The sequence below is a fragment of the Daldinia decipiens genome (genome assembly GCF_022478715.1).
Source record: "Daldinia decipiens strain CBS 113046 unplaced genomic scaffold F4813scaffold_28, whole genome shotgun sequence".
Lineage (NCBI taxonomy): Eukaryota > Fungi > Ascomycota > Sordariomycetes > Xylariales > Hypoxylaceae > Daldinia > Daldinia decipiens.
Genome location: NW_026054571.1, coordinates 61,326 through 87,985, shown reverse-complemented (window position 1 = coordinate 87,985; position 26,660 = coordinate 61,326). Strand labels below are relative to the sequence as shown.

Below are 26,660 nucleotides of genomic sequence, written 5' to 3'. Positions count from 1 at the left end.
GATGACATGGCTACCTCCTAATTGCAACTCTAATATAGGTACAAACTTAACATCATCATAACGTTAAGGGCCGACCCGTGCGGAAGCTTTTCTAATAGGACCACTTTAGCGTTATAGTTTAGGACCGTTTGACTTATTCTAATTACTTCCGCATGCTGTAACTATTAATCGGAGGTGGCAAGGAGTTCACTGGCAAAATATAAATTGTGTATATTCTACTACCCAAACAATCCCATTATAGGGAAACAATGTCTGCCAAAATGATCTCTATCTAGGTCCTAGGAATACTTCGTTAAAGATACAAGCTAGGTATTCGAACACGGGCATTGAACATTTTCTTTATTCTAACAGTCAGTGTCGAATATTAGAGCGCTACAGCCCCAAAATCCCTATGATCGATTTTGTATATTAGGAAGCAGACCATTGTAGCCAAAGGCATTCTATTTATGACTCTCGAGACTTATTTTGTCCTGTAGATCAAAACTCATACATAAAATTCTCACCAAACGCAATCTCCCCTTTGAAAATCATGAATAAAAGGAACTCACCAAGACCCAGGAGGTTCCCGAGCGTAAAGGCGAGGCAGCAGAGAAGACGGCCTGCGCCGCCAACACCGGAATGGATAGAATCAGCGAGAAAGCGAAGAGCATCGGAAGATGGAGGTTTAGAACAACCAGCACCAGTCAAACAGAAAACAAGCCCGGCAGTACCAACACCACCAGTAGTGCCACCAGTACCAGAGCCGGAGCCGGAGCCAGAGCCGGAGCCAGAGCCAGAGCTGGAGCCAGAGCAAAGGCCAAAGACAGGGCAAGGGCTGCCGGACTGGGGATGGATAGATCCGTTATTATTTGGAAAGACCACAAACGAGGAGCCAGCAGTAGTGAATCCTCCTGTGACGTCTTCGGAGACATCGTCGGGACAAAACCGAGGAATGGTGATCCCAGAAGATGTACTGGCGGAGGTGGTTAAAGGAGTGCAAGGCTATGGAACCCCAGCAGGGCCGATAAAGAGGGCGGAAGAGCAGGTCCAACAAGAAGAAGATGATAGCCAATTACCTCCGTTGGCTGACTGTAAGTAATTTATTCCCCGTTTTCCTACCGACTTGTCTGCATCTATAAATCGACGATAGACGAGCCCTTTAATCTTTCACCTAGAGAAGTAATTGCTAACTCTTGTTCAGTTTTATATCGATTTGGATTGGGATTCGCTGTGGTAAGAAACTATGTGGAAAGGGGCCTCTGCGGCGTGCAGGCATTAGTTGATAGTCTAATTTGCCAAGATATCCTCCCTCCCGGGGTTCGGGTTCCGAGAATCCATGATCTATTAGACATATATCGGCAAAATGCAAGTAGAGGCTTATATGATGTCTCATTTTCGGTCACCCCAGAAGACCGAGACATGCCGGGGCCGTTTCAAGCGGAGATATTATCGCATGTTATAAGCGAATGGAGCCGCCTTCACAGCAGCCCACCATTTCTGCCATATGAGGAGAGCGAAGAGAATCGGCTTCGACGACGGGTTCCGCCCCTAGTAGCTGGTTTTTACAGCGAAGGCCAAAGGCCGTTTGCGATGCAGATAACTGAGCCCGGAACTCGAATTGTTTGGATTCACAACTCTGGCGATCACTGGGAAGGTATTAGGCCAGGTTTTAATCAAGCGGCCATCAATGAGATATTTAGAAATTACGGCCATGAATTATTCCAGAGGGAAACCGCACCACAATGGTTCATCGACATAGTTCAACGGAGACAAGAGCGAGGACGGGAGCTGGGACATCTATTTCCAAAACATCGACCAACTGCAGAGGAAAGCCGATTTGCAGAGGAACAGCTCGGATTATTCGGTGCGTCACCACCACCACCACCCGCGCGAACCCTGCCGGCTACAGCATCTGCGGCATTGGACAGATTGGAAAGGTTGTACCGGGCAAGACGGGCAAGGTATGGACACAGAAGATAAATCCCGATATCTTAGTAAATAGACAAAGACGTAGTCGATATATATTCAATGGATTACGCTTTAATTAGCGGCAGCGAATAAAAATATTACAACTCTTTCTTCGACTCCTCTCCTCGATGCAACCACAAGCGCGACTTATCCTCCACTCCTTCACAACACGCCCCGTTCAAACCACCACGTCTAAGCTCTCTGACCGCCAGGACTCCCCGTGACTTACTTCTGGCAGTTACCGACGGTGTGCGTGACACTCAGGCAAGTCGAGCAGTCGTATCCGTAGATAGACAGGTCCTTGCAGTAGGTGTCATCCGGGCAAGACTGGCTAGGGCAGCTCTTCTCCTGGCGCGCGTCGAGGGGGCTCGGCTGGCGCGGCTTAGAGGTCTGCTCGATGGCCTTGGATTTGGCGAGCTTGGCCTCGGCGAGGACGTCCGCGCTGGGGTCCTTTCCGACTGTGCCCTTGTCGTCGAGCTTCGCGTAGTCCACCACGTTGAAGTTCTTGTCGAAGGCGCGCACGACGTTGTCAGAGCCCACGTGCACGAAGCCGGCGCCTGATACGTCGCGCTTCAGGTTGGGGAGCACGTCGCTGACGGATCGAAGCTTTGGCTTAGTATTAGTCTTGATGCTCTATGCACACCTTAGGGGCATGATTTTTTTAGTCATACCTGGTTGGACGATGGGACAGCGGCAACGAGGCCAGCAGCCATGAAACCGAACGCAATGGAGAACTTCATTGTGATGGAAGGATTTGGTTTGGTGTTTGAACCGAGGGTATATCTGAAGTCTTAAGGAGTTGGTTGAGATTGCAACAGAGATGTTCTTGCTGATGACATTGAGACCAAGAAACCAAGATTCTTAGCCTTTGCTTTATAGCAACAACCCCTTAGTTGATCGACAGTTCCTTTTTCCATTTTACTCAACACCTGCCAGCGCAATTTCACAGGCATCGCGATCAACAGAGCGTGTGCTCCTGGCCGGGGCGAACCACACAGTAGGAACCACGAGTGTGGCGCCGTGAACCCTTCGTAGGGCTGGATATACTCGGCGGTGTGGCGTGGCGGTAAGCCTATGACAAGGTCCCAGCACACCAGCCTATTGGCGAGAATAACGACCGGGCTCGTAATAGAAGACCCGATAGAAGCACGACCCCTTCCTGCGGAATTTGCATCCAATCAAAACTCGTATTTGACTGAAATACGGTACCGCTACTAGTACTACGATCATCGGTGCTCATAATATCTATTCACAGGGCTATGCTAGAGGGATATGGTGTCTTATAAGTCATTAATTATCATTGATACTAGAATACGACGACCAATAAGAGACTACAAGGGGGTCTAATTGCACTGGAAACCATGTTGATCTAATTAGAAACTGGATGACTAGAGCGTATAGTTGACCAATATCATAGTCTTTCATGTATTGAAAAGGCTATTCCAATTGCCTAAAGTCTTTGCGAGACTAGATGCTCCTAAGTATACAAAATACTGTATAACTACTAGTAGTTAACTGGAAGTTATACAATATCAATGGATGCTACAATTAGAACCCCTTTCCATAATTAGCAGTTATCCCAAATAGCGACATAATATCTACCTAAGGTAGGTACTCATTTATAACATTAAGGTATATTGTTACTTCGAATTTGAATACGGCCAGATAGTGAACACAACCCAACTCCTAATATGATACAAACAATCATTCACGAAAAGGAAGTTTCGTAGCATGTGGGCAATTGCGGCGATAAGAATCAACAGATCTTAGGCAGCATGCATCATCTAGAATCTATCGGATATTTCCTATACTAAATTAAATAAAGGACGCATAATGTGATTAGACTTTACGAAAACAACAAAAAGGCCATGATGTAAAAGTAACATGCACAAACCAACTTGCAGGAAATTGAGTGTGTGCCCTTAGAAGTCTTTAGTCTTTGATATGCTGCTTGTCTAATATACTTGCAGATCTTGTTTAGAGCTTTGAGTATGCTGCAGGTGAAAATCTGAGATTGCCTAGACACACAGAAAGCAACGTGAACACTCAACAAACATGAGCAAAAGGGATCAATCAGTAGGTTTCAAGAAGCTCTGAAAGAGGAAACGCAAATAATGAAATAGCTAGAAGCAATGAGAACATAGTGCTTCTATGCCACCAAGGAATATACATATAGGCCAACCCTACCGACCTCATCTCATACAGCTTGGCTTTCCAACTCACAACAAATCGCCTCCTTGAGTAGCAACATTGCGAAGACCATCTACTAAACATCACACACTTAATTCCTTCAGTCACGATGTCGGACCCCAACAAACCAACCCCTCCCACAACCTCGGGCTCTTCCGTGGGCACAAAGGGCCTCTTCGAGCACTGGTACGCGACCCACGGCCCGGGCACTTCTCTGAAGTCTGATACTCAATCCCCGGGCCCAGCAAACCCTCCCACCACGGACAACACGCCAGAGAAGCCCTCCAAAGACTCTTCATCCACCCCCCAGGCGCAGACCCCACGTCCCCCGCGGACGTCCTCGGGCTCGCCCCCCGACGGCAGCCCGGACCTAGCCAGTCCCACGCCGACAGCACCAACCCGGTTCGCGAAGCCAGCCGCATCTCCGGGCGCCAGCCAGTGGCGGAGCACGCTCCCCAGCAACCCCGGCACGCCGCGGCTGTCCTTCGACGACCGCCAGCGGCAAGACCCGACCGGCCCGCCCGCCAGCGCGAAAGCCGGAGGACCGCCGCCCAGGACCCGGGGCGCAGGCCGCGCCAAGACCCTGTTCCCGGAAGACGTCCCGGCGACGTATGCAGCTCCGTGCGAGACCCCGCCGATAACGGGGTATTGGGTGACGCCCGAGGGCTCCCGCGTCGACGACAGGGACCTGGTGGATGGCATTGATACTCCGCTGGGGGCGGAGTGGCGGGCGTATGCGCCGGAATTGCGGCCGTGGCCGGTGGGCGAGTCTGATGATGAGGATGGGGATGAGGGCGAGGAGGAGGAGGATGAAAAGAAGATGAATGAGAATAAGGGAAAGTAGATCGGATGAGATAGGAAGATTGTAGCTTGGGAAGGGAAAGGAGCCTGCTTTGAGTAAGCTTTGGGGATTGATGATTGTCTACTTGACAACAGCATAAGGACGTAAGAACGGACCGCTCGTTTAACTAAAACTCTCAAGGATAGACACAGGAAATGGTGGGAAGGGATAGATTAGGTTAGCATTCGCATTGCCTGAATATTCGCGTTCGTTATTGTGCTGTGTTTGCTATATTTGAGTTCTGAACAGTGAATAGTTGTGGCAATTCTATTTACATTTCCGTATTCGGTAGAATATTGATTTGATGTGTACAAGGGGAAATGAGAGGCTTGATTGGCTTCAAGAATCCATATTGTATACTCTCAATTATTATGGTGCTTCTAGTATGAATAGGGGTCATAGCAAATGTCCCGATTAAAGGCCAAATCTAAGTAAATTTATATAACAGGTAGCAAAGCAGTAAACAAGTATACACAATTCCAAACCAAAATCTTTTTTTTTTATGATTCTTTTTTTTATAATTCATTCGCCAAGATCACCCCCTACACTTTGCACAAGTTACTTTATTTTAGAACCAATTACGACTGCGTCAACTTTTACAAATAAAACACCGTAATTCATAATTAATCTGCAATTGCCTGCGTACCTAGGTACCTAACCCTCTCGATCCCCGAGGTAACCACGCCTCTCCTGCTCTAATTAACTAACTGCCTTACTCGGCGCAGATATGGTTCCAACCACCAACCATAGCCTCATCGTTCGCGACGAAACCCTCGGGTTGCAGCCTATACGCGATCGTGTCAGCCTATATATATATATATAGAGAGAGAGAGAGAGAGAGAGAGAGAGAGAGATCAAAACTTACAGCTCATCGAAACAAGTGCAATACGAGCCAATATTGCTCCCCTCGCCAGCGTAGTTGACGAAGAAGCTGCCAGAGCCGACGCTCCCGGCATTATTGCAGTAGTACTGGCACTTGAACTGGGCATAAGCGAAGCCGGACTCGACCGGCTCGGGGACACCAAAGGTCTGTCCGCATATTATCGTTAGCCACATTCTCTTAGATCTGCCCCCCCTTTCCTTCATATCATAGTAACATAACACTGGTGTACTCACGTAAGTGCCGATGACGTGGCTCCTGGACCACGCCTCCTCGGGCTGGTATCCGTTCTGGAACGCCACTGTCGGCACGGCTGGGGCGTAGTTGATAGTGTACCCGGCCGTCACGACGGGAGCGCCCGTTGTGCAGGGAGCTGCCGCGGGAGTAGGAGCTGGGGCCTGAGTGGCAGGGAACGCGAGTCCTGCCGCAGCAACTGCCATGATCGACAGCACGGTTCGTAAAGTGAAGCTTCCCATCTTAACTAATTTGGGTTTACTAAGGTATGAGTTATGGGAGATTGCCGAATGCTTAGGAATTCCTAGGAAAGTAGAAGCTTAGAGAGCCTCTAGGTCATATTATAAGTAGATCTGGGTCGACACTAGGAGAGTGAATAGGTAGAACGAAGACGCGTGAGTTGGTGATAGATATTAAACCAAGTGAGTTTGTATGTTTCTAAAATTGGGACTTATCGTATGACGGAGATGACAAGAGATGATAGTCTGATGTCGAAGTCCCTCGGTCAGGAACAGGGGTGAGAAGGTCGGCACTGCGAAGTAGTACCTGCTACTTGTAATCGAAGATATAAAAAAAAAGGGACTTTTTCGGCCCTGGGCGAGGGCAATCAATGTAAGGCACACAAACGGCAAACGGGCACTAACTAATAAGGAAAGTTGCAGGCACCTTCCCCTGTTTCCACTCACATTAAACTCCGTGGCACCTTCTCGATTCATTTATATCGATTGATTTGATTTGACTTGGGGGAAGGCTTGGGGGAAGGCTGCATGACATAACGTCCTAAAATCTGTCGATCATTCTTCATCGAGGAAGTCAGACCATTACACTACGGCCAGTACGGCAACAACCATCTCTAGAACCAACTAGAATGACGAATATAATAAAACCTTTGCATCTTCCGAACGGCAATTTCTGGTGTCTCGAACCCCTAAACCTGCAAACTGCAAGTATCACGTCAATTACGCATCAACGTCCCCTCACAAATAGGCAAAATGCAACCTGCGGTAATATAGGATAAAGATTATTGGACTAGGTCCCCGCGTCTGATTGGAACGTGAGGAAATACTCCGGCGCACTCTGAGCATCTGGGTTGGTGGCTTTATAAAAAAAATGTTACGCCCTAAGCATGATCGACAACCTACCGACTCGCTATTGGGTCGTGACTCTGACGCTAGGAAACGCATGGGAGAGCATTGAAATCGGAAGCTACCCAAAAAAGACGGTCCAGATTCGACTAATATGAACCGTTATCCTGTCGATCATTCTAGAAGTTGAGTAATAGAGTCGCAGGTAATATAAGGCAGCTTAACCGAACCAACTACCCTCGAGACATCGATGTTCGAGAACAGAGATGGATGTGCTTTATTACCTTATTACTAACTGAGCATGATTGCATTGGGGAGATAAGGGACGACTCGTGAGATAATGGCTTCGTCGAGGCCCTTGGTATCGTGGAAAAAAGGTAGGTTATGTGACATTACCTAGCTGTAACCTTATCAATATAGAAACAAACGTCAACCATGTTAGGTATCCATACTCCATTAATACAGACCGGCTTATTGTACCTCGTCGACTTCGTGGTCTGTAACATTACAACATTCGACATTGCTAAGGGGTGCTATGTCAAGTAAACTGGTGTAAGTTACCAGATCGACCGTCCTTATGTTATTGGTGGCGAGACCCATTACATACACATAGAACCGCCAGTGCCGTGTAGTTATACATTCGTAATCATGCTTTGAACGTTTTCCTCCCTTCGCATAAACCCGATGTCAACTTGGTGAGAGCCACCCATGTAGGGGAATACTTGAGTCCTTCGTCATAGGCAGGTATCGTACCGGGGGTGTTCACATCGTCCCAACTGCAGAGAATACTACCATCGATTCCAGTGCTTGCAGCCAAATCAGCTTCCCATTGAACATCAACCTTCCATGGTGTACTCCAATCTCGGCGATAGAGTTTGATCTTAGTGAGACCCGCTTCCGGTATAGCACCAAAGCGCTCGTGGGGTTGGTTGCCATTGACTGTAAACGAGGAAATAGGCTTGTCAAACGCAATAGCGCACGACCTACTATCTCTTGCATCAATCTCAAATATGGCCTTGGTCTCACCTTTTGCACGCGTGACATTGAAATCCAACCAGCTGCTAAAGCCTTTCTGTGGGGGGATTCCACCGGGCAATGCCTTAACTACGTTAGGCGGGACGTCCGAACCGTCATAAGAGCAGGTAGCTAAGCCATTACGTAGACTCACTTTCGAAGTACACTCAACTTCTTTACCGGCGGCAGACGGTAGTTCGGCAATCGTCTGTTGGACGTATTCTTGCAGGCCAGCATAATGGACCTTGGTCACACCAGTATCAAGGTCCACGGTTTGCTGGAAATAAATCTTGTATCTGTTATTTTCAGAGAAAGGGGGGGCTGCTAGGTTGTAAACTAGTGTAGCAATGAATACCCCGAGGAGTACCATCGGTACGTGGTGAGTGACCCGGTGCGTGAATGGAGTAATGGGCAATAATAGAAACATGCTGAAGAATGCCGTCATAAGGTATGGGACTAGGAGGCTTGATCCATCAGCACCCGTTTGGGAAACAGAGGCCACCAGTGTCAGGCCATGTTGGCCGATGAGAATGATCAAGAACGGCCCTAGGATGAGGAATTGAAGGACCCAAAGCCAGCTTGGGAGATTTGCTGACCATTGTTGTTCATATTCATATGGTTGGTTTTCGTCGCTCTCGCTTGATCTCGCTTTATTTATGATAGCCGATATTGAACGACGGTATGTAGTAGCAAACGTCGTCCGCCGAGTGCCCGCAGGGGTACCACCAACGAGAGGAGTTGTCTCTGTTGCCGGGGATTGAGATTCAACTTCTTCATCCTCGTTGTCGTTAGAATTAAACTCATCTCGACTTGGAGAGATTAAAGCGTCGGCATGTGGAACATTAATAAGATGGTCTCTGATTTCGTGCTCGTCGTGTACTCGCTGCGCAAACGACGCCTTCGTGGGCAGGGCAAACAGTTCGCAAAGCGCGACAAAAGAGGAAAGAAACACAGCAGAATGGAAGAAGACGAACACGTATCCAGCTGCGATTCTAAAGCGATCTTCAAAAACGGTATTCGCGACTGAAATACCCCATGCGATGAGGAATAGCCAGAATATGGAGTATCCCCGGTGAAGGGCGCTAGGTCGAGCGAAATTGGCCCCTGCCATAATGGTCCAAAAGGCGAAATAAAAAAGCGATACCATCATTGCCCAACTATAATCATGTCAGCACCTCCCAGAATAATAATCGTTTAAAACCTACACAGTATATTCGCTGCTGTATATAATCATCGGGTTGATCTTTGTGATTAGGTATGCGGAACCGGTAACTAACGCACCAGCAACGCCCAGAGCAAAAGGAAACCTGAATAGCCCTTTTCGACCACCTAGCAGAACCGGATCAAGGTCGGATCCTTCATAAGCAGATCGCCTTGCCGAGAAAAAATAATACTTGTCGTTACGCACTAAGATGTACGTTAAGCCAAGGAGTATTAGGGGGGTGGCTATTAGTAGGGTCAGAGACCACGCAAACAAAGTCCGCAATTCGAAAACAGCAAACGTCTGTCCGAATATATCGAACCAGACGCCATCATTTCCTCTACCATTCCACGCTTTCTTTCGATCGCCATCGGGACGGTCTCCGATGAATGTGTCGCCAGTATCTCCAGAGAGGCTTTGCATCGTGTGCAGGGAGCTGCTGAGCATGTGCCAGAGACTAGCCCTCGATGCGTGCTTGGCATCGTCTTGGTTCGTATGATACCTGGCACGAGGTCGGTAAAAAGCCATGTCTAATCCTCTTAACCCAAAAACCCCGTCGAAGACTATATAGTCGGTGTTACTTTTTATAGCACCAAGGCCGAACGCATCAGATGAGATTACAGTCCCGAATGGGTTCTTGGTGCCCCTATAGGCATTGGTTACTTCAGCGTCAGTCGTGCGGAATAAATTAGCCCGACCACCAGCACCGGCGCCCTCGAGATTTAAGAATGTGTGGCAGAAAGGCAGAAGAGGACTATTGATGAAGGCTTGAGCGCCCCATAGGCCATCCTCCTCGTTGTTGTTGAACAGGGCAACGATACCTCTCTGGGGTCGATTTTCCGGTCGTGAAAAGTAGTCGACCAGTGCTATTAAAGTAACACAGCCCATTCCGTCATCCGTAGCACCATATCCAGAGGAAACGCTATGCTGATGTTAGCTTAACACTATGCGGTATCTGACAAGACGTACGAGTCGTAGTGAGCATTCATCAGGACGCCTCCCTTTCCTATAACCTTGTCCGACGATATAGTGCCATCCTCCCACCACAGACCTTGCGGATCATCTTTGCCTCGAATGTATACTATAACATTTGTACCTTCGAAGTAGGTGCCGGTGGAACTTGACGCTCCAAATACGATATTGGCTGTAGTGATATTTGAAATGTTGTCTGCGAATACAACCATGCTCGAATCATTTGCCCCATTGCGCCTTTTAATGTCATCTAATTCTAGTAAGAGCCAATCGTGAATCTCATCATTCTTCTGGCTGTTGAATGGGTGGTAGTCGCGAGACAAGACGGTTAAATCAAGCCAGGATTTGGTGAGGTTGAGACCGGAGTAGAGTGTCGGATTGCTCGGAGGGGACGGGACGGTTTCATGGACGATGAGTAACGGAACGAGCAGAGCGACGTAAGCGATCGTGGTCCAGAATGTTACAGCGAATGGTTTGAAGGCGACCGGGTTCGATACAGCCATGATTGGCTGAGTTGGCTGAGTTGGCAGGCTCTGCCGGTTCACCTACAGGATGAAATACTGCCAAAACTATAAGGCTGCAGGAAAAGAAACAATCAAGGACCAGTGAAGAGGGTCAGACAAGCTCTAGGTGGGGATGATAAACATCCCAAGAGACGCAGACACGAAAGTAGTAGGGCACATATACTGAGGCACAGTACAGAGGATGACGGATATATTAATTTGTAGGTTGGTGCATGCGAAGATATATTGATGTTATTGATGTTTATGTTTGGGGGGAATTTGACTGTTCATCGACTTGTCATTGACGTTTTATAAATTACTCCATTCTTAAGTCGCAATTGCCTTAAACGTCGTCGACTCAAATGCATGATCTGGAAGTAAAAGTCCGTTGTGGAGTTGGAGAGAAGGTTGGTATGTAGAAGTTGCAGGTTACGACATTAGAGCAATTGTCAAAGCAACTAGGTTAGAGGGAAGAGTGGCCCAAGCTCCTAGCATACAATCGAGAAAAATGGGTACTACATATGTACCTACATATGTCCACGGGAAAGGTAAAGCTGTACGACACGAGATCCCTGTTAGTGTTCTGCATAAGTGCACATACCTAGGCGGCATAAATACGGCATCTATTAATGTCGGGGGCATATAAATCGTCACTTTGATCAAAATTTACACATGGTAAACATAAAAAAAAAAACCCTCATTGCTGTCTACGGATTAGTCCTATAATACATGTGCGCAACCACCCTACCCACGATGACTATAATCGCAAGTTTATATTCCTCAAATCTGCGTGAGACGTGGAAAGGCACTAGTCTGAAATGATGCGTACGGAACGGTTAGTACTAAAATCAGAAAATACCGCGTAACAACAAAATCGTTAGCAGTACAAGGCAAATTGAGCTGGATACAGTGTACCAAGGTCAAGCAAGTTAGTATCGGTACGACAGGTTGTTCTGTATGCTTCCCACGCTCAAGCACCAGGAGGAGGTGGCGGCGGCTGATCACCGGGAGGTGGCGGAGGAGCATCACCACTAGGCGGCGGAGGGGGAGGTGCCGCTCCGTTGGAATATTGCTGGATTAGAGCATTAATGTTTCCTGGTGGTAGTCCAGGCGGAGCACCGAGAGAACCTCCCGGAGGAGCAAGACCAGGAGGAGGTCCCATACCAGGAGCTGCACCATAGCCTGAATAGCCGGGATAGCTGGGGTACTGAGGCTGCCCGCTTGAGGCTTGATGCCAAGGCGCAGCTGCTCCGGGGGCTGAACCACTGTTATAGTTCTGACCTTGACCACCGTAGTAATCACCTCCGTGGTTGTCATTGCCACGATGGCGGTCGCGCCAGGGAGCAGAGCCACCGCCTCCACTTTCGTTGTTCTGATCGTTGTTGCGAGAACGCCATGGAGCAGCAGCGCCTGTCGGACCTCGTTGCCAAGGCTTTGCGTCACCACCACTATTGCCGTTGTTATAAGAACCAGGTGCTGCTTCGATACGAGCTGGAGTTCCGCTGGAGCCACCTCCAAGTTCTTCAAGGAATTGCTAAAGATCCAGTTAGATAACATCCGGCAATTTGTTTGTAATAAAAGCATACCTCGTATTCACGATCGACGGCATCTCCACTGCCTATGCGACCAGCAGCAGCACGAGGAGGACCGTCGTTACGCCAACTAGCACCTTTCTGTCTATCAGGACAATCTCGAGCCATGTGACCGGCGTTGCCACAGACGCGGCAAATGATGTTGGCCGTGAAGTTCTGCTTCTCGGGACAATCGTACTTCCGGTGGCCAATTTGACCACAGTTTTGACAGGCCTGATTTTCATCATCACGCAGAGTACCATTCAACGTGGCCAGTTCTCGAAGCTGGTTTCTCTTGAGTTCGTTTTGTCCCTCAGGAATTGACGCAGCCTTATATGATGTTAGTATATAAACATTTAGACATATAGAGCTTATAGGAAACTTACGGTTTCGATGACATTGTGGATTAACTTTTTGGCCTTGTTAACTTTTTCCTCGGTGTCTGCCATGATCAAACAATGGAGATCTTCCTCCTGGTTGCTGGCGTGGGCAGCATCAGATCGGCCTTTGCCTTCTTTGACGGAGCCTTTTCCGCGGATGGCAATTTTGGCACCTGATTCTGATTCCATCTTCTTCAATGTGTTGCCACGAGGACCGATAAGTAAACCAACTTTAGTAAGAAGACCTAAGTGTTAGTATTTGTAGCAAGACGGTTAGAACAAGAGTACGAGCTGGATGAGGCCAATATGTGGCAAGTCATCCATCGAGATATAACGGTATTCCAGGCGATATCCCGAACAAGAAGGGGCAAGAACATGGTTAGAAAGGTTAGAGGGTTAGCAATCTCACTGAAGTTAATCTCTGGATAGTCATTGACGGGCACGTAGACCTTCTCTTGGGTCTTGGTAGGGCGGCGGTAATCCTGGGGTGGGTGATAGTTAGGAATGGTCTTCATAGCCTTCTCAACAAGCTTGTGTCTCTCATCTTCGAGACGTTTTCGGTAACGGTATTCTCTAGTGTTAACACGGCGACCGTGGTTATCGTATTGCGGCGGGGGAGATGGGGATCTACATGAACGTTAGTTAGAATTGCGCCGGCGATAAAATACTAGAAGACATAGGGCAAGACATACCTATCGCCATCAGCAGGGACGACATCGTTAATGCGCAGCTTCTGGCTAATCTCCTCGATTCGAAGGTGTAGAGTGTAGGCTTCTAGTTGCTCGCTAGTCATGTTGGCTACGATAGCCGTGGGAAGACCCATAAGCCCGGCAGCTTTGTTCTCGGATGCATCACCCCATCGATTTCTCTTCTTTCGGCGTCGAGGGCCATCGGCATCAGTTCCTAAAAGATCCGTCATTGGCTCCTACTCTATAATGAATAATATAGTATATCGTGGATGACTTACTTGGCTCGGGGCTGCGACCGCGCTTCAAGTCGCGGTCCCCATTGGAAGGGCTGAAGCTATCGCTTCCATTTTCGCGTTGTTCGGTCGCATCGTCTAATTCGCCTCCAAATCGTCGACTCTTGCCGAGAGGGATGTTGTTGGATCCCGTAATCCCTTGGTTTCTCCACGACATATTTGTGAATTTGCGCGTTGAGGAGAAGAGATGTCTAAGGAAAATGAGTTGAAGAAACTAAGTTACCTTCAAGGATCGTTGTTGAGTGGAATTATTTTGAGGCGACTTTTCCAGGCGCCACGCTTATGTAAACGTATTTTTACCTAAACCAGAGTGGAGCAAGACGGGAGCGACGTTCGAGCCACAATGTTAGTCATGATTGGATCAAAAAGGTACCTAGGTACGGATCCGTACGTAATCCAGTCACCCAATCTGTGCCTGATAGGTACCTATATCACTTAGACCATCTTAGGAATATAGAGTACAACTACCTTCGTACTAATTAAATGTACCTAAGCTGCTAAGGTAGCATAGCTACTGTTCTTTCTATGGATTATTATACGATATCCCTCTTGGCTACCTACGCTTTGTACAGCAAGCTTGTGGAAGATTCAAGATAAAGCCGCTACTTTGCCTCCGCCTTCATTGATGACTGAACCCAGTCTCTCAACGGAGCAGCCTGTTTTTCCATCTCCTCATTAGAGGTGGCCTTGAGTTTTTCGTAGACATGCTGGGACGGCACATGGCGACCCTTTTCGACGCCCGGACGCTTTAGCATCCGCTCGACCCATTCGTGTAATACCGGGAACTCATCCATGTCAATTCCAGCCCATTCTTCACGTGTAAGAGTTAGTTCATTTCTTGCGAAGTTCATCATAGCGATACGTACTTGCTGCTGCGACCCATCCCCAGCACGAGATGTCCGCGTTCGTACATCGGTCACCGACCAAGTAGCCAGACGTCGATGATTTCAGCTGTATTTCGAGTGTCCGATAGAGGCGGCGAGTTTCGTTCTTGTACCGGTTGATGCCGTACTCAATCTTCTCCGGGGCATAACCTATTCATATTATATTAGGACATAAATCACTCAAGGTCAGAATCTAACATACGGTTGAAATGGTTCAGTTGTCTACTCAAATGTTAGTATTCCCCCACCAAATGCTCCCAGTATGTAGCGACTTTTACTTACCCTTGCATCGGACCAAGACCTCCCATTTGCCACATGAGCTAAGCTAGGTGAGCAGTTGGAGCGTGGATGATATCTAAATGTGTCCAGCTTACCCAGCTATTCACTTCATAGTACTCCCTAGATCCCTTCGGATATGAGACCTTATGCTCCGTATCGTATCTATCCGTCAGATACTGCATGATAGAACCGCTTTCAAACAACCTGATAGGCTTGCCATCGGTGAAAGTATCCGTGAGTGCTGGAATACGGCCATTTGGGTTAATCTCCAGGAACCAGGGCTCCTTCTGCACATTCGTGCTAATATCGATCTTGGTGACCTATCCCATTAATTAGACACAGATATCTACCGGTTCAACTTTTTAAAGGGGCAAGGATAAGTTCGCACCTTATAAGGTAGCCCTAACTCCTCCAGCAGGATCGACACCTTGACACCATTAGGCGTCTGAGCTGTGTACAGATGGATGTCAGACATATTACGCAAAAACTTTGTTGCAATTTGTTTCAGTCTTTTTGTCATCCGACTCCGGGTTTAGTAGTCTACGTATGATCAATGCCAAGGTAGGCGAAAAGCAACCTTATTTATATCAAGGCAAGCTGGTAAGATAGTAAAGCCGATTAGCAATCAAGGTCACAATGACGTACTAAAAAACACATTAGGTATATATGCCGGATTAATAATATTTATACGGTGGTTATTCCTACACTACCACGTAGGGTAACGGCATCATGAACATCAGCTAGTTGCATTACTTCCCCGCTTTCTATGGTCCGAACGGCTTGTGCTGGCAATCCACATCGCTCCAATCTGACTTAGCAATCGGCCGCCCCTATCGGTGTATTACAAAGTCGCCGGAATAGCCGGGTCGAACACGGCTTTCTAACGGATATATTCATGCATATCATATTTCTTACATCACATTGCACTAAATACTAATCGACTACCGCTCGGAAGATAAAACCAACATCAACCTGATCATAACTCCGACTTTAAAACACCGAGACTGACTCAATGTACGGCGTATTAATAAAATGACGGATATTCAATTCGCTCGTAATCCTATAAACTTGTGATTTATCCTTTAACGGTAAAATTGAAAAGGGAGGAGTATATCGTTATTATGAATCTTGTTTTCTCCCTAGTTTAGCAACATCTCCAAATGGATTGACGATATATACGTGCCTACCTAGGGTATCAAGACCTATATCTGGCATGAAGGTTTGTACGATGAGCAGAAAGGGGCGAGTGGGTATATAGGTACCTAAAGCTTCGCAGGTAAGGTATAATAAGTCATCGACTGTTGTATTAATGTATAAAGTATTGCTCCAAGCCTCATAGAGCAGAGGAAGTGCACTGGGCTCATAACCCAGAGGTCCTCCGATCGAAATATAATTATATCATACTTTTATTATAATACTATTTATTGGCAATGGGCTGTGATTCTTATGGTGAACTGTCTACTATGTTCAATCCAAAGACTTCGGAGGATACGTCGCCATTTTTATATAAGCACATACGAGCAAAGTGCTTTTAAAGCTTCCACAAATCTGGTAAGCTGAAATTTATTGCGATTATTCAAGGTATACGTATATACCTATTAACAGATGTTGATTAGACAAATGAATAGAGAATATAATATGTTTTACTCCCTGAGGAGAGATGAAGTCGTCCTTGTAATGCATGCGGTATATGGGTAGGGGTTTTCGCCAGCTAAGTGCTATTTTTTTTTCAACTTGCAGCCCAGAATGAAATTGGCTTGTTATATTGTAACGGGAAGAATCTATAAAGGAGGATGAGCATGTTTTAGGGATGAACTTGCTTTATTTTATAATTCACTGTTGTTATCCAATGGTTTTAGGTTAGGTAGGTAGTTTTGAGTACCTTCGGGTGGTATTGGTTGGCGATGATTTCTAGGGGAAATAGACTGTTAGCATTATTAAATGCGCTTTCGTTAATTCAAATGTTTGACCTTATGAAAAGGAAAGGTGGTAAACCTCACACTTATTTTCATGCACGATACACTGACCTCGACAATAACAATTATTCATGCACCTTGTTAAGAACCTTAGGTACTCAGGCACGTCACCAACCTCGACGTCGACAAACTTCTTGCATACCCAACCCCACATTTATCTGGTTTCCATAGTATCTGACTCCCATAGGTACATACTACCTTACTCAGTTACTCTCGTATTTATCTCGAGGGGTTTGCATCTCATTTTCTTTGGTCGGGTTTCTACTCAACTGTGTCTCCTCTAGTACAGAAAATAATAACTAGGAATCCCTTTGAGCTACCATTCTCACAAGGTGCAACTATGGAGGCTGCTAGCAAATCTCAGCAGTTCCGCTTGCCTATATCTAAGAGCTTCTCCTTTATCATTCCCGATAAGTGGAAAACTAACCCAGCTATCCTTCGATGGATCGATAACGTTCCTGGTCCCGCCAAACGAGAGGAATCCCTAGGACCTGCGCGCATTCAGACCCCCAAACGCGCCTTTGTAAGTAAACATCTGACCTAGGCTCTAGCAACCCCATAGGCTAACGTCGACTAGGAGACTCCCGATATTGACGATAGCCGTAACGACGATAGCTACCGCGCTAAGCGAACGAAAATGGGCTCTTCCCTAAGTAACAAGGATGCCAACAACAGACGTACAAGCGTTGCTTCTTATGGCCGTGGCCTTATTCGCCGAGCCTCTAACATATATCGCCAAGTTATTAGCCCTGAGAACCCCCAAGAGACTTTCGAAGGCTCTACCGTTCGCGGATCGCTTTCATTGCCTGGATCACCTGCTACACTTGTTGATCGTCCTCGCATGAGATTCGTCTTTGTTGGAGATTCTGGCTGTGGAAAGTCAAACTTGTTACTGTAAGCCACTACTATTTTCTTCTAATTACCGATCTTAGTATGGCATAAACATTGTGACGCGTACTAATACGTTCCAACCCCAGTCGTTACTACCGCGATGCGTTTAATCCAGTAAGCTACCCCTATTCCAACTTACAAATAGAGTTCTTGGCAAGGAGAATTACCTGCTCACACTAGGTAGGCGCATATCAGGACTCATTATGAGCTGTTCAACAAGGTCGCCACAGTAGATGGACAGGATGTGGACCTCGAGCTTTGGGACACATCCGGCGACCTCTCACTTCACCAACTCCAACTCCTTTCCTACCTCGCGTGGGACGCTGTATTCCTGTGCTTCAGCATGGAGAATATTGCACGCTTCAAGACTGTCCAGAAGAAGGTGCGTCGCGTTTATGGCCTTAACTACCTACCAACCGTATTATACATGAGCTAACTCTAGGGAAATATTCACAGTGGATGGAGGAGATCTACAAGTACTGTGGCGATATTCCGTTCATATTGCTTGGCCTGAAGAAGGATACATTCACCGGCCGCAATATGAGGGCCCCTTTCCACCCGGACTTGAATATTCCAGTTTCTACCACTCAGGTAAGAACAACTCTGCCCACCCCTCTGTTCATTTACATCAAATCTCCATATTCGACTAAAAATATGCTGACCAGACATACGTAGGACTCTTCTGGGGCGATGATCGTGCGGGGAATCAAGTACATGGAGTGCTCAGCAAAAACCGGCGAGAACGTGAACCGCGTGTTCGAGGAAGCCGTTCGAATGGTAGTCTACGAGCGGGAGGAACAAGAGGGGCTTGCCCGAATTCGTCAGAAGTATGGCGAGTCGGAGTCTACGGGCTTGAGCTTGAAGACGTGTTTCAAGTAAGCAACGAGTATGGCACGGTGAGAGCTACTAGACTACTCAGAAATTATTGTTAAAGGATATCGATCGTATAGTGACATTGCGGCACCTCTTGCATTACGAGTTCCGCTTTATGATCAAAAGTTTTACCGGAAGTGTCGTTCGGTATGGTATCTTCTACGTACAACTAATTAATGACTATGTTAATATACCATGGATAATAATTTTAATAAACGACAGCTAGTCCGGATGGATTCATCATATTTACTTGAGAAGTGGACGGTTTTCAAGATTGACCTCTTGTACATTTATCTACCATTCTTATGCGTCAGTCCCGCGTTTTCCCACCAAAGCCCGCTCGGTTTACACAGCTACTACAAAGCAAAGAAAATGGAAAGAATTAATATAACTAAACAACTAATAGCAGTAAAATTGGTTTAAATTTAACATGTGTATTGTATTTCATCAATTACCCTTTGTATACTAGATTTTATGGTCGTATGAAATATGTGAAGTTTGGTGGGGGAATAAGGGACTGACGCATAAGACTGAGAGGTGACTGTATGTCTAAGGGACCCGTACACGACGGGTATAACCTGTGGGAATTGTACTGGCATATGGATTGTAGAGATGTAACAGGTGCTCGTAAAATAAGGGAAGTCAATACGTGCCTAGATACCTAATATAAAGTAATCTATTCCTCTCTCTTTTCCCGACGTTGACAGTTCAAAGCACATCATTTCTCCAATCATGACCAGTTGCTTATTATATGCCAAGGTAGCCTGCTTCTACATATTAAATGTCAGACACGTCGCTCTTATAACCCACTGGCCACAACCAATCCCAATCTTCCACAAATTTGCCATGCGCTTGATATTATATATATTAAGACGTCTACAACTTATTTATTCAGTCCCCTTCAAAAGCTTTTTCTTTAAACCCTATCTGGGCCATATTGGTCGAGTGGTTCGGGCATTATTACAAGGTCTAGCATGAAGCTCAAGGCGGTCCGCCAGAAGCTTCGGCCGCACTCAAGCGGCCTTCCTCCGCTACGCCGGCTCTTATCGGACTGCTTTAAAGGATCATCTGAAAAAGGCAGTGTATCGCCTGAGCCGGCTGAAAATCAATCACTGGCGGAGCCGACGGACGTACATTCACCGCGCGAATTGGCGAATAGTAGATCATCATGGGAGCTCGCCACAGGTCCTAAGCTATGTAACTACTGCGCCAACCTTGTATGCGGGATTTTCACGTTCGAATTTGGTCAGGATAACTGGAAAAAAATACCGTATCATACCTCTATCACGGACCTCGAAGCTGCAGTAGCTTCTACGGGGTGCTCATTATGCGACAAGATCCTTGTCTCTTACTCAGACACCGAGCTTCAGACCCTCCGTGAGAGAGACGATGTTGGTTTACTGGCTAGGCTTGGTTTTTTCGATAGCAACTGCGATACTTTTGTCCTGCATTGCGTAGCTACGAATGGAGAAGAGTGGATCGGTGAGGGAACTACTATTTACTTACTCCCGCCGTGTACAGAGAGTGAGTAACCCCTTTCTCCTTCATATGCTGGGAATCTAGCTATATGGCGCCCATGTTCTTTTCGTGCACTTTTATGGGCTTATCTATATAATAAGGCGATTCTTCAAATTTTACTCCCTCGACTGGTGACCCCGAAACACTCGATTTAGCAAAGCTGTGGTTCAACGAATGTTGCGAGTCTCATGAACCCTGCCAAGTTCGACAACCCAAGAGCTATCCCGCTCGCCTCCTCCATATCGGAGGGGAGGATGATTATATTCGCCTCGTCCCTACCTCAAACCTGTTGCCCAATTACCCCCGATACGCTACTTTAAGCCACTGTTGGGGCACGGCGCGTCATCTCACGTTGTTGCGCAGCAATGAGAACGATTTCTTGCGTAACATACCGAAGGCTCAGCTTTCCAAGACCTACGGAGACGCCATCATGGTAGCTCGAAATTTTGGCATCGAATACTTATGGATTGATTCTCTGTGTATCGTCCAGGACGATCCAGATGACTGGCTACGAGAGTCCGTGAAGATGGCTGACGTGTACGGTTGCTCGAGTCTCAATATAGCAGCTACGGGCGCTCGTGACGGCACCGTCGGCTGCTTTTTCGAGCGAGACGAACGGCTCATTCGGCAGCTTTGTAGAGTCCGCATCCAATTATTCCATAAAGAAAACGCTCCAATAAACAATGGTGATGATGATGCCAATGACGCTGATAAAAACTACTTCGTCGATATTGTGAGTTCGGATATTTACAATCGCGGCATCGAGGAGTCACCCCTCGTATCCCGCGGGTGGTGTTTCCAGGAGCGGTTCCTCGCTCCTCGGACCTTACATTTTGCCGAACCGCAGGTATTTTGGGAGTGCCAGGTAATGAGCCGCTGCGAGACGTTTCCAAACGGCGTGCCGCCTCAATACCGCCCGAGGAACCTTCGTCCAATCGTGAAGGAAACGATAGCTCCTAATCGGGCACACCATGTGGCACTAAGATCCGCGATGAAGGGCTCCTCGAACCTCCAGCTGCCTTACGAGTTCTTTCTCTCCATGGAGCACGGGGAAAGGAATTCCATCTCAACCCTCGCGGAGATATGGGCTCAGTGTGTCTCAATGTACTCTCGAACCAAGTTAACGCGCCAGTCTGATAAGCTCGTGGCTATCTCTGGCGTGGCACGCTGGATCCACGAGCAGGAGGTATCTCTCCGTATCGACGAATCCAGCGGGAATGAGCCGAAAGAAGAAGATGAGTACTTGGCTGGGTTATGGCGTAAGCACATAGAAACGCAGCTACTATGGTATGTGCTACGCCCAAACACGAAAGGGGGTGAGAAACCGAGTAAGAGTCTACAGCAAGATTATGGATATCACTACGCTAGGCCCAAGAAGTACTTCGCGCCCTCTTGGTCATGGGCTTCTACGAGAAATTTCATCGAGTATGGCATCGCATTTGATGCTGAAGCTGGCGATGGCGATCCGTCTTGCCGCTGGGCTAGACTCATCACTGTTCTGAAGGCTGAGACGGAACTTATCAGCAAGGAGGGCGCCTACGGGGGCGTTACCGGAGGGGCCTTGCACGTTGCGTTTGACCGCCTCTATACAGATAACATCCGGATTCGTAACGAGCCCAAGAGAACCATGGGACGGACAATTGACTGGGACAATGCTGAGCCAGAGTGGCGGACGATAACGAAGATAAAAACTACGATATATCTCCTGCCGGTGATTTCGTGCTGTGATAGTGATTCTAGTGATTTGTGTTTTGAAGAGGGAATTGTGCTCGAGGAGATATTACAGCCCCTGAGGCCCGGGAGACCACCAGTGTTCAGAAGGCTGGGTCATTTTCGGACTCAGGGATGCGGGTCTTGGACTGGCCACGCGATGAAAAATTGTAAACGCTTTGAGCTTGAGGTAGATGGTGAGACTTGTAACTGTTTAAAGATTATTTAACAATGGTGGTTATTGCTAATGGACGCAGACTTCGTGTATTATTAATGTAGTTTGATTTAGTTCGGAGGCTTTATTTATTATATCATGTAATGTCGTCACTACACCAGTCAAATATGTCAAATGCAGTTTTACCGTACGATACGTACGGTTCTCCCGACCTCACCTCGTTCCACTGCTTCTAGTCTCGGCAGTACGAGTTCCCATACCCTCTCAGACAAACTCTCGACATCAAGATCCGCGTCCACGATTTGAATATCTTCTTCCTCCTGCCTAAACTCACCCTCCTCGCTGCTGCCATCTCCACCTCTACTTGTTCCATTCCCGAGCCTCTCCGCGTCACCTCTCCTCGGAACCTTACTGCTACCGCTGTTTCCCACAGCACTGCCGAGATCTCCCATACTCAGGCCCCAGAACAGATCTCTAACGCGCCGCTGCATCTCACCTTTCTCATAAACTTCACCACCCCAGCCGCCACGCTCACGCGCGACTTCTTCCTCCAGATCTAAGAAAAGGACCATGTCTGGTCTAGGCAAGCCGACCTCGGGCGCCTTGGCCCAAGACAGCGATAGGCTCTTGATATTTTTAGCAGCGCTGTATACGATACCGCTATGGTAGAAGCGATCGCAAATTATAGTATGACCAGCTTCCAACTCTGCCTTAATTTTATTGCTATAAAAAGCAAAGTCAGATACGAGACACGTTATACCAAGTTATAGAACAGTGTGAGAATTTAGCTGAGAAAATGAAACTTACACAGCTTCCCATCGATTAGCACTAAACAGTAGGTGAATAACGTGATCTTCAATTTCCGTCTCGCCTTTGAGATACGAGTCAATCATCTTACCGATGGGCGTCGTCCTATCTATATCGGTACCATTAGCAACGAATAATACTGCACGTCAGCAGCATAACGAAGTATCCCACTTACCAGGAAATCGCATAAACCGCACCCCCCGCCCGCTCTCGATACACCTCTGCTGCAGTAATTTTGCCTGCGTCGTCTTCCCCGCACGATCCATCCCCTCGAACACCACGAAAGCGCCGCGCACCGGTTTCGACGGCGGCGCTACTACCCTCTCGATGCCATCCATGTCGTCCCCTGCAGAACGCTTGACGGCATCCTTATCTTCAATACTGTCATCCCCCACAGTTTCTGCAGGCTTAACCTCGGCAGCAGACGGAGCCGGAGCCGGGATTTGTGCTTGCGACGGATTCTGAGATATCTGAGGCGGCACTAATACCGGCGGAGCGCCTATCGCCACGGTTATCGAGTCCCCATCCTCATTCGCATTCACTGGCTTGAACTTATCCATCAAGGGCGAAGTAGTCCGAGCGCTTGCTGTTGCAGGTCTTGAGGAAGAGGGTGACCGCGGCGCCGCTGGGGGGGTCGCGGGTTGACTACCCTCGCGCGCAGGTGAAGACTGCAACGCCACGGCCGATGACGCTATCGTCGCGGCTGTCGCGAGGTCGTTTATCGAAGCCATTGACCCACTCAATGAAGCTAGTTTCAAGACACGATTAACTCGATACTGGTTAGTGGTTGATAAGTATGGAATTGTATGAACTTGTATGAGCAGCGTGTTTCATGTGAATATTAATTGGATGTAAGAGCTATGGAAATGGGTCGTCGATTAAGCCTTCTTTAAAGCGCTAAAGCATGATATGATGTCGAATGATATGAATAGGTAGGATTGTGGCCAAAATGCTACCGAAATACATACAACAACTAAAATGCAGCGGGTTACTGCAACTGCAACTGCAACTGCCATTCTAGCCCAACTGCCTGAGCGCGTCTGAGTGGAGCCACTTTACACTTTGTGGTTTGGAGACGGTACTAGTGAAGGATGTCGCACAGAATGCATCTGGTTTCTGGTTATACTGCTTAAGCGCGCAGCTAACACAAATAGCGTGACCGAGTAAGCAATGACTATTGGCATTAGTTAGGTAAGTACCTAGGTACCTACCTAATTGACAACTCCGTAGGTTACACGTCTTAAACAATTAAACTTCCACTTCCACTTCCACACCATTGCATACATAGAGACTTAAATAAGCTATTACCATCATCAAAATTCGAGCAAAAGTAACAGCTTTCCTACGAGAAATAGCACCTGTCACATTCACATAATATCTCCAGATCGCAGAGTAGACAGCGTTGCAGAGCGTGTATTGATGTGCGCCCTAGTGCAAAAGTAGGCCCTGAAAAAAAACAACCGCAATCCGTATGTACAAGAATTCGTACAAAATAAAAACAGTAAAAAGGCAGAATACTAACCAGCCCAGTCCGCACCTTGCCATAGAACCCAGCCGTAGCCCACCATAACCTTGGAAAGAAATGCCCCGTGACGCCATTGCTACCTCCCGTAGGCTACAGAATTTAGGTATTAGGGGACTGGAATAAAACCCATCAGTCCAAAAGAGCTCCGAAAACACGTACATCCATAATCCATAGCATTATCCATTCTTCATTAACACTCTGCCGCTTCCACTATAGAAGCCTCTGCTTCATCCTTCGCGCTTCCGCTTTCCCATACCTCGAAGCTCTCGCCTGTTCCCTCCATCGGCTCGAGCACGGCAGCACCAGGAGCAGGCTCATCTGCCTTCTCCATCAACTGGTCTATAGATTGTGCGCCGTCTTCGGCGCTAAGTTGAAGTGTATCTGATTCGCCCGAGTTAAGCGCGGGGCTGACGTCAGATCTATATCGCGTCTGCTGTTGGGGTTCGCTAACTTCTTCGTCATCACCCGGTATGATGACGATGGTATTCTCATCACATCCCTCCGAGTAGTACTCGCGAACATTCATCTCGCCGAGAGGATTCCTTTCCTTCTCAAACATCATCTCGTCCTCTGCAGCATGTCTAGCAGCCCGCGGTCGCGAGGTCTGAGAGACGTCATCTGCCGGAGGAACATTTTCCTTACCCTCGGCACGTTCTCGTTGGCGCCGGGTCTCGCTCTCTTCGTCCGAGCTGATGTCTAGTACGCAAGTGCTGTGCTGTAGTAGGTTGGTCATTTCCTGCTCCGGGGTATCTTCGTGGATATCGAAGAACCAAGATTGCTTTGTATCTCCCTCCTGGGGGCTGTCAAGGCCAAGGGAACTAGATGAAGACTTGGCTGCAGAAGAGGCGTTGCGGCCGGAGTAGCTCGGAATCGTACCCTTGAGAGCTGCATCCAGTGAGAACGGCGCGGAAGATGCGCTTGAAGAACTAAAGCTAGGCGGGTTCACTCGAGAGAAGGCCTTAGTGCGCTGACGAGAAGAGAGGATACCGGACCTCTTGCCACGGGTTGGAGATCGACCAGCAGGAGCCGAAAGGGGTGTGGATCTAGCCGAGCTGATGTTCGATTTCGAAACAGGCGACTTGGGGTTGAGTAAGGACCGTGCACGCGGAGCGGCTGCCTTGGGTGGACTGAGAATAGAGACATCGTTGACGCTAGCCGATTTCGTGAGAATTAATGACGGCTTGACGAAAGAATCCTTAGGGGCAAAGACATTATCCGAGCCCTTTGATCTCTTAGAGTAGAGCACCGGGTCGACGTTCTCGAAATCGTCCGTATCTAAGCTGTCTGATGCTTTTCGCTTCGGAGACGTCGCGTTTGAGAGAGCTATGAACGCAGTTTAGTATGCAATCCTTCTGAAATTCAATATGAATTGCAAGGGTTCCTGCTTCATATTTAAAAACAGCTTCGTGAATAAGATTCGTGAACAAGATGGTGTTGATTTGCATTGGACAAGAAAGACAAAGACACGACACAATTGGAAGTATTCAAGGATCTGTGGATAGTTATCACAGATCTCCTCCTGGACTTACCATTCTGTCTGTTCTTTAGACTTGTCAATGTCTGCAAGCGCGCTCCATCGAGAGGCGCAAAGGGTTGACGAGTTATGGTAGCCATTGTTGCAAGTTGTGACGTGGACGTGGACGTAGACGTGGACTTGAAAGGTGAAGGGGTTGAAGGGATCTAGATGCCAGATGCCCAATCGAACCACAAAATGTCGGTCCTAAATCGATTCAATCCGAGGCAACCAAGATTTGGCACTACGGAAATTGATCACAATTACCAATAAGTTGTAATAACAACTAGAGGCAAGGTTCACGATAATAATTGACACCCAAGACGAGGGGAAAAAAGTCGATTGCCACGATTGTTTGTTTATTATTTTGTCGTGAACAATTGATATCGTCAAACCTGGCGCAGCAGCAAACCAAACTTGTTGTACCGGTATGGGAGGGGGGAGGTAGAAGGAAAAGTGGGCGAGGGACTGCGTAGGTGGGAATTGACAAGTCTTATTGCATCTCAGACGGCGTCCGGGGGGGGGACAAGGCAGCTTGGGGTTGTAGGTCGCGACGGGGGAGGCCAGCAATGGAGAACGATGGACGATGGGCGATGGACGATGGACGCGGAGATCGATGTCTTGGATAATGCAGCTTAAAATGATTAGACCTAGCTGGAGTGAGGAAGCGCCGTCTGCTAGTCAAAAGGAGGAAAGTGAACAACGGGAT

The 26,660-nt window shown here is 47.6% G+C and overlaps 12 protein-coding genes across 12 annotated transcripts; 3 read left to right on the top strand and 9 right to left on the bottom strand.

Annotated features, from left to right (window-relative positions):
- Positions 1 to 529: 529 nt before the first annotated feature.
- Positions 530 to 1,959, top strand: F4813DRAFT_391447 (uncharacterized protein; the record flags this gene model as incomplete). Its single annotated transcript, XM_049247166.1, has 2 exons — positions 530 to 1,070; positions 1,181 to 1,959. The coding sequence occupies 2 exons, from the start codon at positions 530 to 532 to the stop codon at positions 1,957 to 1,959; spliced, it is 1,320 nt and encodes a 439-aa protein (XP_049097560.1).
- A 55-nt stretch (positions 1,960 to 2,014) lies between these two features.
- F4813DRAFT_398041 (uncharacterized protein) lies at positions 2,015 to 2,743 on the bottom strand. Its single transcript, XM_049247999.1, has 2 exons — positions 2,619 to 2,743; positions 2,015 to 2,553 (listed from the first exon to the last, which is right to left on the bottom strand). The coding sequence occupies exons 1-2, from the start codon at positions 2,685 to 2,687 to the stop codon at positions 2,173 to 2,175; spliced, it is 450 nt and encodes a 149-aa protein (XP_049097559.1). The 5' UTR covers positions 2,688 to 2,743; the 3' UTR covers positions 2,015 to 2,172.
- Positions 2,744 to 4,181: 1,438 nt separating this feature from the next.
- Positions 4,182 to 4,979, bottom strand: F4813DRAFT_398037 (uncharacterized protein; the record flags this gene model as incomplete). Its single annotated transcript, XM_049247998.1, has 1 exon — positions 4,182 to 4,979. A coding segment is annotated over one exon (738 nt), but the record flags the coding sequence as incomplete, so codon positions are not given.
- A 575-nt stretch (positions 4,980 to 5,554) lies between these two features.
- F4813DRAFT_156396 (uncharacterized protein) lies at positions 5,555 to 6,419 on the bottom strand. Its single transcript, XM_049239019.1, has 3 exons — positions 6,095 to 6,419; positions 5,844 to 6,007; positions 5,555 to 5,763 (listed from the first exon to the last, which is right to left on the bottom strand). The coding sequence occupies exons 1-3, from the start codon at positions 6,332 to 6,334 to the stop codon at positions 5,691 to 5,693; spliced, it is 477 nt and encodes a 158-aa protein (XP_049097557.1). The 5' UTR covers positions 6,335 to 6,419; the 3' UTR covers positions 5,555 to 5,690.
- Positions 6,420 to 7,823: 1,404 nt separating this feature from the next.
- On the bottom strand, positions 7,824 to 11,280 carry F4813DRAFT_398030 (peptidase family M28 family; the record flags this gene model as incomplete). Its single annotated transcript, XM_049247997.1, has 3 exons — positions 10,362 to 11,280; positions 9,397 to 10,314; positions 7,824 to 9,348 (listed from the first exon to the last, which is right to left on the bottom strand). Exons 1-3 carry the CDS (start codon positions 10,865 to 10,867, stop codon positions 7,824 to 7,826), a joined length of 2,949 nt encoding a protein of 982 aa, XP_049097556.1. The 5' UTR covers positions 10,868 to 11,280.
- Positions 11,281 to 11,749: 469 nt separating this feature from the next.
- Positions 11,750 to 12,773, bottom strand: F4813DRAFT_156348 (uncharacterized protein). The gene is made up of 2 exons (XM_049239018.1): positions 12,454 to 12,773; positions 11,750 to 12,401 (listed from the first exon to the last, which is right to left on the bottom strand). Exons 1-2 carry the CDS (start codon positions 12,565 to 12,567, stop codon positions 11,838 to 11,840), a joined length of 678 nt encoding a protein of 225 aa, XP_049097555.1. The 5' UTR covers positions 12,568 to 12,773; the 3' UTR covers positions 11,750 to 11,837.
- Position 12,774: 1 nt separating this feature from the next.
- On the bottom strand, positions 12,775 to 14,240 carry F4813DRAFT_156347 (eukaryotic type KH-domain (KH-domain type I)). The gene is made up of 4 exons (XM_049239017.1): positions 13,786 to 14,240; positions 13,511 to 13,721; positions 13,228 to 13,445; positions 12,775 to 13,048 (listed from the first exon to the last, which is right to left on the bottom strand). Exons 1-4 carry the CDS (start codon positions 13,955 to 13,957, stop codon positions 12,810 to 12,812), a joined length of 840 nt encoding a protein of 279 aa, XP_049097554.1. The 5' UTR covers positions 13,958 to 14,240; the 3' UTR covers positions 12,775 to 12,809.
- On the bottom strand, positions 14,179 to 15,906 carry F4813DRAFT_366585 (glutathione S-transferase). Its single transcript, XM_049244054.1, has 7 exons — positions 15,627 to 15,906; positions 15,352 to 15,566; positions 15,059 to 15,283; positions 14,967 to 15,004; positions 14,887 to 14,906; positions 14,667 to 14,834; positions 14,179 to 14,611 (listed from the first exon to the last, which is right to left on the bottom strand). Exons 2-7 carry the CDS (start codon positions 15,481 to 15,483, stop codon positions 14,403 to 14,405), a joined length of 792 nt encoding a protein of 263 aa, XP_049097553.1. The 5' UTR covers positions 15,484 to 15,566; positions 15,627 to 15,906; the 3' UTR covers positions 14,179 to 14,402.
- Positions 15,907 to 17,279: 1,373 nt separating this feature from the next.
- Positions 17,280 to 18,717, top strand: F4813DRAFT_398028 (P-loop containing nucleoside triphosphate hydrolase protein; the record flags this gene model as incomplete). Its single annotated transcript, XM_049247996.1, has 6 exons — positions 17,280 to 17,462; positions 17,517 to 17,833; positions 17,917 to 17,944; positions 18,015 to 18,212; positions 18,287 to 18,421; positions 18,506 to 18,717. The coding sequence occupies 6 exons, from the start codon at positions 17,280 to 17,282 to the stop codon at positions 18,707 to 18,709; spliced, it is 1,065 nt and encodes a 354-aa protein (XP_049097552.1). The 3' UTR covers positions 18,710 to 18,717.
- A 630-nt stretch (positions 18,718 to 19,347) lies between these two features.
- On the top strand, positions 19,348 to 22,224 carry F4813DRAFT_156252 (heterokaryon incompatibility protein-domain-containing protein). The gene is made up of 2 exons (XM_049239016.1): positions 19,348 to 20,227; positions 20,323 to 22,224. The coding sequence occupies exons 1-2, from the start codon at positions 19,678 to 19,680 to the stop codon at positions 22,158 to 22,160; spliced, it is 2,388 nt and encodes a 795-aa protein (XP_049097551.1). The 5' UTR covers positions 19,348 to 19,677; the 3' UTR covers positions 22,161 to 22,224.
- On the bottom strand, positions 22,225 to 24,136 carry F4813DRAFT_156224 (thymidylate kinase-domain-containing protein). The gene is made up of 3 exons (XM_049239014.1): positions 23,089 to 24,136; positions 22,914 to 23,022; positions 22,225 to 22,829 (listed from the first exon to the last, which is right to left on the bottom strand). The coding sequence occupies exons 1-3, from the start codon at positions 23,642 to 23,644 to the stop codon at positions 22,289 to 22,291; spliced, it is 1,206 nt and encodes a 401-aa protein (XP_049097550.1). The 5' UTR covers positions 23,645 to 24,136; the 3' UTR covers positions 22,225 to 22,288.
- On the bottom strand, positions 24,037 to 26,294 carry F4813DRAFT_156230 (uncharacterized protein). Its single transcript, XM_049239015.1, has 3 exons — positions 25,968 to 26,294; positions 24,598 to 25,761; positions 24,037 to 24,528 (listed from the first exon to the last, which is right to left on the bottom strand). The coding sequence occupies exons 1-2, from the start codon at positions 26,050 to 26,052 to the stop codon at positions 24,629 to 24,631; spliced, it is 1,218 nt and encodes a 405-aa protein (XP_049097549.1). The 5' UTR covers positions 26,053 to 26,294; the 3' UTR covers positions 24,037 to 24,528; positions 24,598 to 24,628.
- Between the last annotated feature and the right edge of the window lie 366 nt (positions 26,295 to 26,660).